General features: G+C 35.4%; 1 protein-coding gene across 1 annotated transcript; it reads left to right on the top strand.

The window, feature by feature from the left end:
* The first annotated feature begins 7573 nt into the window (after nucleotides 1-7573).
* Nucleotides 7574-8077, top strand: LOC110114022 (pathogenesis-related protein PR-1-like). The gene has a single exon (XM_020846771.2). It carries the CDS (start codon nucleotides 7574-7576, stop codon nucleotides 8075-8077), a length of 504 nt encoding a protein of 167 aa, XP_020702430.1.
* Nucleotides 8078-12579: the final 4502 nt, after the last annotated feature.

Genomic DNA, 12579 nt, shown 5'->3' with positions numbered 1-12579 from the left:
CCACCATCATCTGACTACTAACATCCAACCTCATCATTGAATTTATATTGTCTAATCGTAGACAACATACCTCTATTATGTTATCGTGATCTGAATTGACTGGCATTTTATATACAATCTCCACATTGGTATCAATTGTTTTCAACTGCACAATTCATTATTTTTCAATATTTATGAGTAAGGTATTGTTTGGGACGGCTTTTTTACTGGTTCTTCAAGCAACTTTTTAGTACAAAATTTTAATTTTGTACTAAAAAACCGCCTTAAGAAGCAGTATTAAAGCCGTCCCAAATGAAGCCTAAGAATGCAATTTAAAATTCTAAAACCTACTTATTTATTATCATGACTAACAAACCCTATTTAACAAAAACATCCACACAAGTAAATGGTGGTTGAACATTTGGATCTATATAAATATATATATTTAGACGCAATTAACCACCCACATGAGTCCTTTTCAATACCTTGACTACGTTAATTAAACCTACTAAGTCGTTGCCATCTTTTAATTATCTGGAATTAGAACCTTTATGATTTAGCCGACAATTAGTGGGCACAAATTGTCTGTATACCGAAGACCTTAAATGACCATAGTCTGGATTGTTATAAAGTGCGCGGCGAAGTTTGAAATCTGCACCGTGACAGAAAAATCTTAATAAATCTCGAAGATTCTCAACAAAGCATTGATAGTTTTCACACCTTTCATAATATCACTTTATATTGATGAGAGTCTTAAAACTCTTTTTGGTCATAATTTTTGTTTTGTTTTATGAGTATTATTATTCATTTTAAATCACGAGCAAAATAATATTTTTAAGTTTATAAAATAGCATAATATATGCCAGGTATTTAAAAGTTATGGAATGTGAGAGAGGAGAAATTATTCTGTGCGGAGTCCAGAACAATACTGACTGTGAGTATACACACGAACAATACTGATTGTGAGTATACACACCAATGTGTATACTCACAGTCAGTATTGTTCTTCATGTCCAGACTCCGCATAGAATAATTGTGTGTGTGTTTTTTTATTAGGTCCGGACAGCGCCAAACTGTTGCGTGCTAGAATATACGCGGCAGTAGAGTTAGGAAAATCCGGCAGAACGAGATCCTTCTTCAACTCCTACGATATGATCGACAGCCGACGTTGGAGGAGATCCTTCTCCCTCGGGATCCACCAAGGGTTGAAGATATTCAATTCGAGCGTCGTCAAGAAGAAATTCATCTTCCTCCACCTAGGAGACATCCTCAATCATAACAGGAAGATGAACTTGCCGATACAGCGAGTTCAACACATTCTTCCCCCTCGACTCTGCAGCCTCGCATTTTTTCGGATCTCCCAGAAGGCTCTCCCCAAGCACACATTGCGGGACTCCGTCACAATGTCCTGCGTCGCGAATTGCGAAAATTGGTACGGGAAGAGTTCCCCCTAGGAGATGTGAGGCATGCTCTCCGACAGAAGAATTTCCATGAGTCATCACCTCTAACTGAAGCCATTCTTCAGCACCCCATTCCGGTCGGATTCAAAGTGCCAAACGTTGAGTCCTACGACGGGACGACCGACCCGTATGAGCATATCGACTACTACAGAACCATCATGTATATTCAACGAGCATCAGAGTTTGGCGCTGTCTGTGGGAATCGAACCCACGACCACATGGTCCGGAGCTCTTCCTGCCGCCTGAAGACGCCGAAACTCTGACGGATTTTTGGGAAACGCCGGGAATTTGCAGAACTTTGTAACTTTGTGAGAAGTTGATTGTAAATTGATCGTCTTGATTTATAAGACGGATCAACCTTTGCACTTCAAACAAATACTAGTGGAACTTTGCAACTGGGCAAGGCCCCGTGGTTTTTTCCCTCTTTTAGATTTTCCACGTAAAAACATTGGTGTTCATTTTCTCTTTTCTGTTTGTGTGCGGAATACTCGTGCAACGCTAAGACGAAATATTTTCCTAACTCTACTGCCGCCGTATATTCATGCACGCAACAAATATTTTGGAAAAGTTATTGTCTAGTCCTAATATAGAATTTTGCCTATATCATTGACCGTTAAACCAAATAGAATGGACATTTAATATTTGAAATAATATTAATATAACTATTTTGATGTTTTTCATTGTTGGGTGCCCCGAACAATTCGGTGGCAATAGATATATTGGCTTTAACATCTTAGCTTTAAATGAAAATCTATCACACTCACAGATAAAGAAGGGAGCCGGAAACCTCTTTAAGTTGAAAATTAAAGAAGCTAAACTCTTAAAACATTGATCACCTTGATAATAGTAAAATTTCATTAAGAAAGTCCAAAGTTAAGTGTGCTTGTGTAAGAAGCACAATTTTGGATGAAGTGACCTCCTTATAACGTTTACACCTTCATATATGACAAACACTACGGAAAGAAAATTTCACTCAAATTTTCCCGGCATCGGCAAAAATTTCCTGGCGGAAATTGACCATTTTCACGGCGGTTTTGTAATTTAGCCGGCGGGTTTTCCGCGGTTCCAAATGCCGCCGGTAAAAACCGCGTAGGAAAATAAATCCGGCGGTTTTTTCCGGGCGGCAAAGTTTAGTCCAGCGGCTTAACGGCGGTCCCTTAAATCGCCGGTCAAATTAAAAAAAAAAAATTTCGCTCCCGGCTAGGCCACCCCGCTCCCGCCGCCGGCGCCCACGGCCCGCGAACCCCGCCACGGCGCCGCTCTCTAACTAACGGATCCGGGTTCTCCGCGCTCCGGCCTGCCCTCCGCGATCCCTGCTCACGCGCTACGCCAGGCCCCTCCCGCGGCTTCGTCGCGCCGCTCCCCGCGTCTGCCGCGCGGTGAGATTCGAACGCGCGGTCCTCCGTGTAACATTTCAAGCAACCAAAACCGAAATTGCTGATTATGAAACTACCGTTATTATTGTCAATATTATTTATTTTAAAGTTATATTACACGAAAATAATTTTTTTTAATTATTCTTAAAAATAAAACTAATTAATTTAAAATTAAAAAATATTTGATATAAAATAAAATTTAAACTCACAATTAATTTTAAAATGAGAATTAATTAAATAGTTAATATAAGTTTGAATAAATTTTTGTTAAATCATTTACATAGTAAAAATTTTATTCATTTTCAATAAAGTTTTTAAAGCCGCCGGAAAAGTGAAAAAGTCGCCAGAAAATTCCGTGAGAAAAAATCGCCGGAAACGTGACCGCCGAAAAATTCCGCCAGAAATCAATTATTTTCCTGTAGTGAAAATTGCGAGGCCAATAGACCAAAATGGATAATACCTTGATAGTTAAGAGTTTGGACTGTTTTTGGCCTTCTGGGGGTGCAAGAATGATAAGAGAAAGTGCTAAAGCTAGGATTTATAGTTGAATTCAATAACATATATCAATCCTATAAGTGATGGTGTGTGTTGCCATTATTAATGATGGTAGGTGGTGAAGTTAATAGGCTTTGGAGTAGCTAGTTGATAATAGATAAGTGATTATTGGTTAGAGGAACGTAATCGGTGGGCGACGAAGGTAAAAAAGATCGTAGTCGAGCGAAGGTGGTAGAAGGAAGTAGTAAGGTAACTATGGTTTAAACTAGGAGTCCTTATATAGCCAAAAGATAACTTCCCTTACAGCCGAGTCAGAATAACTCAGGAAAGTACAATTTGATTGGATAATGTAGATGCAACAGCATATGAAGATGCATCAAACTTAATTGTTGGATGAAATGCGAAAAATGAAAGAGCAATTCAATGGAAAAAATACATCTTCTGGAGAGGAGAAGACTGATTTAGAGTAGATATTGTATATTTTATTTTGAACATTTTTTTTTTACATATGTATTTATTTATTTTTTAGACATCTACACTTGTTTATTACTAGATGTTTGTTGATGATATTCTTCTTATTTTTGTTCATGTTTATATATTTATGTTCAATATTTGACGATGTTTTTAATTAGATGTATATGTTTGAATGTATATAGCATTTTAACTTTTGTATGCAGATTGTTTTGTAGAAATCAGTTTCATAAGTCATAGGTTATTATTATTATTGGTTTATGTTACAAGTTTCCGACGTATTATCTGCCGGAAACTCCGTCAGCAATACGATACAACGTAAATGGATTATTCTTTTCGGCACGCTTTTGCGTCAAAATTTATGGCAAAAAATTCACTGGTTCCATCCATCGACAGTAGTGCGACGGATTATCTGCGGTACTTCTGACGTACAAATGCGTCAAAAATACCGGCGGATTAAACGTTGGAATTCACTTGAGAAAGATGACATATTAGCTTCCTCTTTTTCGTCGGAAAATGCGCCGAAAACGCTGTTGAAATTTTTTCCGACAGAAAAGTTTCTCCGGTTTATATTTTCTGACTAGCAAATTACCATCATATGCATGTTCGTGTATTTCTATTGTTACCAACGGATTTGGTTCGCCGGTAACAAGGCATTTTCCTATAGTGTTTGAAGATCGTAGTTGATAGACGACGATGTCGAAAAGGTGGTAGTCGGCAGACTATACAGGTTGGGAAGACCATAGTCGGGTACTGAACGTAGTTGACGCATGATCAAGGCGAGAAGGACCGTAGTCAAACTATGGTAGTTGGATGTCCCTAGTTGAGAGAAGGTGGTCCGAGGACCATAGCTAATGGGAGATGGGAGTTAGAAGAATCATAGTTGGGTTATAGTGGTCTAAGAACAGTACGGAAGCAGGCACAGATGATAGAGTGAGAGAGTTTTCAAGCCCGCAACATTCGTAATTAACGTTTAATTATTATCTCTAAAAAAATTAAATTTAGAAAAATATTTTTTTAATTGCCCATTTTTACTAAAGCATGGTCATTGGGCCGACTTTCTAAAGGTTAGCCCATTGGGCCATTTCATATAATTTATAAATGTTGCAGACTTGCAGCCTCCGCATAATTTTTTCTCTCCATCCTCATTTGTATAATGCATATCCATATCGCTATTTAAATTTCATAGTTCAGTATATATATATTTTGAATGGAATAAAACCAATTCACATAACATTTTCTTCTCCTTTTATTTTATGAATAGTTTTCTCTAAATTATTGGTATGTGCGATTTTATCTAACTAACCTTAAAAATAAGCTCACAAAATGGACTATGATGCAGCTCCAAAGTCTCCTCCTACCGCGATTGAATTCAATATTTGTTCTACTTTGTAAGGATTTATATAAACGACAGTAAAGAAGGAAAATTTAGAGCACAAATTTAAGTTTTCTATATAATATATTAAAGGATTCATGTCATAAATATTCAACAAATTTATATGTTGGTTGTCGGCTATCTAATGCAGCCCTCCATTTTTTTCATACAAGACTTAGAACATGATAATTAGCTATTTTAATTCAAGTAAAAATTCAATTAATAAAAAAATTCATTAGATTATATAGATTTTTAGTTGTGCTAATTATTCTATTATAGTGAATGCACTTGGAGATTTTTAGTTCATTTTCATAAAATCATGGCCTATATGCTAATCTTGATTCTAAAGCGATGGGTATTTCTTAACAACTATGCTAGATTGATGATACCCTATCATGAAAAGATCTTTGTGTTCTTATATGTGCTTTTTAATAGACTTGAAACTTGGTTGATAGGACAAAAATGTAAATTATTTACCTTAGATAATCAATTTAAACTTATTAGATCATCTATTGGGAATTATTTTACCTTAATGATTCATTATAGGCCAAATTGGGTTATGAAAAAGATTTTAGATGTGATTTCTATATTTCTTTTGGATAATGTAGCTGTCATGAAAATCTTGGAGGAAGAAAGCTCTTTTTGGATGAGAGAGAGGGAGAGAGTTCAACAGAGACATTGTTATTCGAATTCCAATTCAAATTTATAATACATCAAGCTATGTACTATATATAGAGATTGGCATCTATGTGGTGTCTTGCAGAACAACTTAACTTAAAATTGGACCAAATCCTAATAGTAGCTTCTCCTAGAAGCGTCTTAGTTTACTTTACAGTTTTATATGGGGTTACTGCTCAAGAAAGGTCACAAACTTGGGAATAGGGGCGGACCCCCCTGAGCACGGAGGGCAATTGCACCGCCCCGCCCCCATTGAATGCGTGAAAAAGCTAAACTATTTCAAATATAATCCCACCAAAATGAGCCATTAAAACTAAAGCCCAAAATAGTTTATCATACCATTATCCACAGTTGTTAGAAATAGTTTATTTAGTTATTTCTTGACTAATAATACTGTTGATTTGATTATTTTTTAGATATCTCATTTCATTTCTCTAGCGGTTAATATTTTTCTTGAATATTTTGTTTCATTATCTTATTTTGATAGACTTTTCATGTCCTTTATTTTATTATAATTTCTGAATGATGCTTGTAGACCTTGTGTTATTTTAATATACTTTTTACCTTAAATGCTACATTTATTTTAATTATGATTTTATGATGGCACATGTTTAATTAATTAAAAAAAAAACAACCTAGAGTTCTTTATTGTTTCAGTTATGATATGAGTCTAGCAATAATAAGAATTTATGAGCCGAAGAGTCTATTTGAGATAATTATAATATTTTATAAAGTTATTTGTAAAGTTATTAAAGATAAAGCAACGTTGCTATTTCAGTTTGGGACGGCTATTTTACTGATTCTTAAAGTAGTTTTTTAGTACAAAAGTTTTAATTTTTTAACTAAAATTTGCTTTAAGAAGCAATAAGAAAGCTGTCTCAAACAAAGACGACTTTTTTACTGATTCTTGAAGCAATAAGAAAGCTGTCTAAAAAGCTGCTTCAAGAAGCAATAAAAAAGCCGTCATGGGACAACTTCTTTATTGCTTCTTCAAAAATAGTTTTAGTAAAAAAAATTTAATTTTGTACTAAAACTCAATTTTAAGAAGCATTAAAAAGGTCATCCCAAACGAAGCATTAGTCAGAAAAATCAGCTTTCCACCACAAAATTTTAAAAAACAGTGATAAAATATCAAGAAAATAGCACACAAACAAAATTATGATTACTCTTTGAAAAATAAAAAACCCAAAAAGCTGTCCCAAAGATACCTTAAATTTCCGAAAATAAAAAAATTATAATAAAAACTCCTTAGATGTTGCAAGCTATTTTTCATAAATCTAAACCATTAACTACACATTTCAACAGCAGCCATAATTACTACTTCAAAGCAGTCCTCTAACAATAAATAAGTCATTTGTAATTTTGCTTGATTCCGCACGAGCGTCAGTGTCTCTTAAGTGGGATCCAATCAAGTGCGGGCAAGAAGATTTTCTGGAGTGGGTGCCTCTTCTAGATCAGCAGAGGATTAGTCGCGCCGCCAAGTGCCCTCTCGGAGATTACAATGATTGGATATCCCGTTTCAAAAAAAAAAAAATTCAGTTGTCAACTAATCATTAGTTCAGCATTAAACAAACACAATACTCTTAACCAAAATTAAAGTGGCTCTCATTATCGAACATGGCTGCCATCAAATCCTTGAGGCAAAATCACAACTAATAAATATGAACAACGCATATATATAAATCCCCCAAATCCCAATTCCAGCCTTCAAAAGCAAAGCACTTCCCAGTTCCCACTCCATGGCTCACCGTACCTCCGCCCTCCTCCTTGCCGCCGCCATCATTACTGTCGCCACCGCCGCTACGGTCAATAAAACCGCCACCTTTGGCCTCCCAAGCCAATTCTTATCCCCACACAATGCGATTCGCTCCCCCCTCAAGCTAACGCCGCTAACATGGGACCTGCAATTAATGCAATATGCCGAGAGCTATGCGCTTCGACGGCGCAGCGACTGTGCCCTCGTTCACTCAGGCGGGCCATATGGTGAGAACATATTTTGGGGCTCAGGTTCAGGGTGGAGCCCCGCCCAAGCAGTGGCGGCGTGGGGCGGCGAGGGCCGATGGTACTCCATCAAAGCTAACACCTGCGTCGTCGGCCGAGAGTGTGGGCACTACACGCAAATCGTATGGCGATCTACACGTCGAATCGGATGCGCCACCGTCAACTGCGTCGGTGGGCGCGGCCAATTCATGGTTTGCGAGTATGATCCACCAGGGAATTACATTGGGGAGAGACCTTATTGATTTGAGAGCAGGTTGATAAGACTTCATAGCACATTTGAAGGGGTGATGGCTTTCTAAATATTGTGATGTAACTATTAAATTCATTGAAGATTATTTTGATTCAATTTAGAGTTAGTTTTTTTTTTTTCTCTAATGAGGGATGACTTATTAGTTATTGGATCATACTAATTGACACTAACATAATTACTAAGGGTTGTTGTGATTTGAGCTTATAAGGCTTTGTTTGGGCGGGTTTTTTCTGCTTCTTAAAGCTACTTTCTAATACGAATATTTTAATTTTTGTGCTAAAATGTTATTTTAAGAAGCAGTAAAAATGCCGTCCCAAACGAAGCATAAGATAGTTATTTTCGTTTACAAAGTAGTTCACTCAATCATATATTAGAATCGAAAATTAAAAAAATTTTAAAAAATAGTAATATTTTTTAGTAGAATGTTTATTCGAATTCAGCCAATCTGAATTCTCAGATTTACAAATTAAAATTTTGGGTAGAATGAAATTTCAAGCATTTAAAAAAGGAAGTATATGTTTACCCTTAAAAAGAAAATAAAAATTTATTGTGACTTCAAATTTTGTTGTTTTCAGTTTAAATTTAAGTTCTCAACTCATTTAATAAATAAATTTGAATAAAAATATGTAAAAATCCCTTTTTTTTTTTTAGTTTGAGGGCCCACAGTTTTATTAAAATTTTTATGAATGTGAGCCCTCTCTATTAAATTGAGTTGGTTGTTATGGTTGAATATTGATTGCCATAAAGCGAACAAAGTAACAAAATCTTTTACAACGAAGAAAGGAATATGACAAGTCCTCTTAGTGGATGAATAGTGTACTTAGTAAATAGGAGTTGAACTCGAAGGTTTGACCAGACACCGCTTGTTGGTTGAGTGCTTAGGGTACCAACTAAAAAGTTTTGAGTTCGAGTCTTGCGTATGTGATGTATGTGTGAGTCTATCTTAATTGGTCTAAATGTCAAAAAAAAAAAAAAGTTTGAATAGACAGGTGGGTGACACTATTCTTCTTCATTGAGTGGTTTAGTAACAAATTTGCTCAATGCATGCTGAAATTATTACGTGCGAATATTAGATGTATAGCTACATCCTAACTCCAATAAAATGACGACATGTATATTAATACACAATTTACTAGTTAATACACACTGTGTATTATAATACGTAGTATATACAAGTCAATACATAACTAGTACACTGTATTAGCTAATACACCGCTAGTACATAGTGTGTATTGATCAATACAGAGTGTGTACTTGTCAACACATATTATGTACTAGTATATGTGCCAGCATTTTACTAGAGTCCAGACTAGCTCTATATATCCTATGTCCGCATGTAATAGTTTCTCCAATACATGAAATGTGAAATTATTTTGATTTTTTTTTTCTTGTTGATTTTATTAAATTTAATTTATATAAACATTATGTTAAAATAATATACTTTATATGTTTCATTATAATGCCATATTTATATATATGAATTTATATATCACACATGTTTAGAGTTTAGGGTGGAAGACTGAAGGTATAATAATTCTATTTAATATGAAGTAATAAAAACAATACATGACTAGCAAAATTTTAGTACTTAATAATTTTTTTGCCTTTGTACTAAAATTTTGATTTAGAATGAAATAAAAAAAATTTTCATATTAAAAATTAATATTATTTTGAAAAATAATAACATCTTTTGATCAGTTTTAAATATATATATATATATATATACATATATTTAGATTTTAATTTCTAAAAAGTCTGCAAAGGATTTGGAAAAATATGATCGTTAATTCGTTAGACCAGCACTGATGAAATTAATATGAAAGGACCACTCAAAAGAAAATGCCGCTGAGTTGATAATCTACTAATAAATGAGCTTGGACCTGCCTTTATTTTGGTTTAGAAATATATGAAGGCAATCAGATCAACTGCCTCGGGTTAAAAATAAATGAATAGTAAAATAAAATAAATAAATGATCAATTTATAATCCTAATTTTTTAGCTTTAAATAATTCCAACTGGTTATTGATACATCATTAAAAAATTATCTTGATCGGGCACGAATCTCGATGCAAAATCAAATTTGAAACTTCCGAAATTAAATTGGGACCATCCGAACTCCGATTTCAACAAACTTATAGTCAAACTGAATGTCTCGAGAATACAAACCCAATGACACCAAATCCAACCCAATCCGAACCCAAATGGGTCCAAATAAAGGGTTAGAAATGATGTTGGAAGGTTTGAACCACAATTTGAATTATCAAAAGATTTTCAAACATAACATGTTTATAGTCAAATCGAGTGGCTCGACGAGACGAATCCAACGAGCCCAAGATCACCAAATTCTGACATCACTAAGGCATTCAAATGTCCATCAAATGGCACTTGATCAAGGGAATCAACATCGGACGTCAATCTAACCACTCCCCATTTTCCCTTGATTTCTCATCTAGTCACTCCAGAAATCTATACATAGACCAATCTTTTCTCTTGAAAGGGGACCCCTAAGCCAAATGATTTAAAGAGAGAGATCAGAGATTGCTCTTTCCTCCTTGCTCCTTCTCGACCACAGCCTGAGTTCCGCCGGACCACCGCCTGACGTCGTTGCTCCTCCGGACCACCACTTGAGGCCCTCACCTTCGTCCGACCACCACTTGAGGCCCTCAGCTTCGCCAGACCACCACTTGAGGCTCTCAACCTAGCCAGACCACCACTTGAGACCCTCACCTTCGCCAGACCACCACTTGAGGCCCGAACTCTCGTCAGACTACCACTTGAGGCCATCACTTTCGTCCAACCACCACTTGAGGCCCTCACCTTCGTCGGACCACCACTTGAGGCCCTTAACCTCGTCGGACCACCACTTGAGGCCCTCACCCTCGCCGGATTACCACTTGAGACCCTCACCTTCGCCGGGCCACCACTTGAGGCCCTCACCCTTGCCGATCCACCAGTACTTGAGATCCTTATCTTCACTGGACTACCACTTAAGGCACTGAACTCCGCCAAGAGTTTCACTAAGTCACCACTGAACTATTAATTGACGCCCTAATTTCCAAGTGATGCCAGATTTAACATTAGACTTCAACCATACAATTGATATTTGTAATCTGATCACCATCAAGGACAAGTTAGCCCACTAGTGTACTCAACTCAAATTCTAGTAAAATCTTTTCAACTGGTCTAGGCTCTGTGATTTTTTCCCTTTGTAGGATTTTCCATGTAAAAGATCATGTGTTCTCTGTGCGTGAGCTATATATTAGTGCAACGCTAATACGTAGAATTAAAACTCTATCGCCGCATATATTCTAGCCCTCAACAGTTATATATACTATTTTTAAAAATTTTGTTTGATATTGTCACCTTTTGGTTTATTTAAACACTAATATGTTTTAAAACTCGAATAGAATTTTAAAATTTTAAAGCAAAAAAGAATAACATATTGAACTTATTAAATTTAAGTAGATCATGTACACGTGAATTACACAAATATCGAGTAATGAAAATATCAGGAGTTAACCTTAGCTTAAAATAATAAGAATAAAGCCTCAGATGATTGGTTAGGCGATAAGATGTATTAGATATTGTCTATATTAAGAAACATAAAGGTAGACATATTGTAGATTAGATTTTACTTCTTAGCAGTGCACAAAGATTTAGCATAAACATATAAACAAGATAAGGCCAGATAATTTTTATGTGAAAAAACTGGAAAGGGAAAACTACCGGGTCTGGCCTAGTTGTAGAATTCTCGATTAATAAGTGATACAAAAATCCTCATTTCTTCACTCCTGGAAAAGAAAAAGAGTACACATATCACATGTTTATACCCAACAACATAACTTAATCTTTCCAAGTGTGATTTTAGAATGTCGATGTTCAGAAGCAGACAAATGTACCCAACAACAGAGTCTAATCTTGACAGTTTTTGGAGATAATGATGATTTCTAATGCTGATCGTCGATGATGATGGTGGTTGTCAGTAATAGTAATTGATGGTCGATCTCGAGAGGAATCCATCATAACATGCAAATAATAGCGGCACAAAGTTTTTTTTTTATTTGTATTTTTTATCTCAAATATTATTTATAATTGACTATATTTTGATATTAACATTTTTTTTGAGATATTGAGTCATTAAAACAAAATTATACACACATCACGTACGTAAATATCGAACATAAGAACTCTTAATTTATAATCAAAACTCACAATCAATTGATAAAAAAATTGTGTTAATCATTAGATTAGGAGGTAATATCACATTCAACAATAGAAAATTTTATACCACAAAGAGCATTTTTAAAATGATTGGAAAATAAAATTTAATCAGTTAGCTATAGATTATATTAATCTTAAAAATAAATTGAATGATCAAGGAACTGATAACTAGATATCCTTAACAAAGCTTTTCCAGGAGCTAGCTGCTAGCTCCCTCAGATATAATTCGAAATAGAAGATAAGTCTTCGTACCCACAGCCGCACCGATTGCCA

This window comes from Dendrobium catenatum, unplaced genomic scaffold, assembly GCF_001605985.2.
Source record: "Dendrobium catenatum unplaced genomic scaffold, ASM160598v2 original_scaffold_194949, whole genome shotgun sequence".
Taxonomy (NCBI): domain Eukaryota; kingdom Viridiplantae; phylum Streptophyta; class Magnoliopsida; order Asparagales; family Orchidaceae; genus Dendrobium; species Dendrobium catenatum.
The sequence above is the reverse complement of the archived record's forward strand: the minus strand, read 5'-3'. Positions and strand labels throughout refer to the sequence as shown.

Bases quoted from the DNA above. Each gene is read 5' to 3' on its own strand.
- LOC110114022 (XM_020846771.2), top strand. From the start codon at position 7,574: ATGGCTCACCGTACCTCCGCCCTCCTCCTTGCCGCCGCCATCATTACT.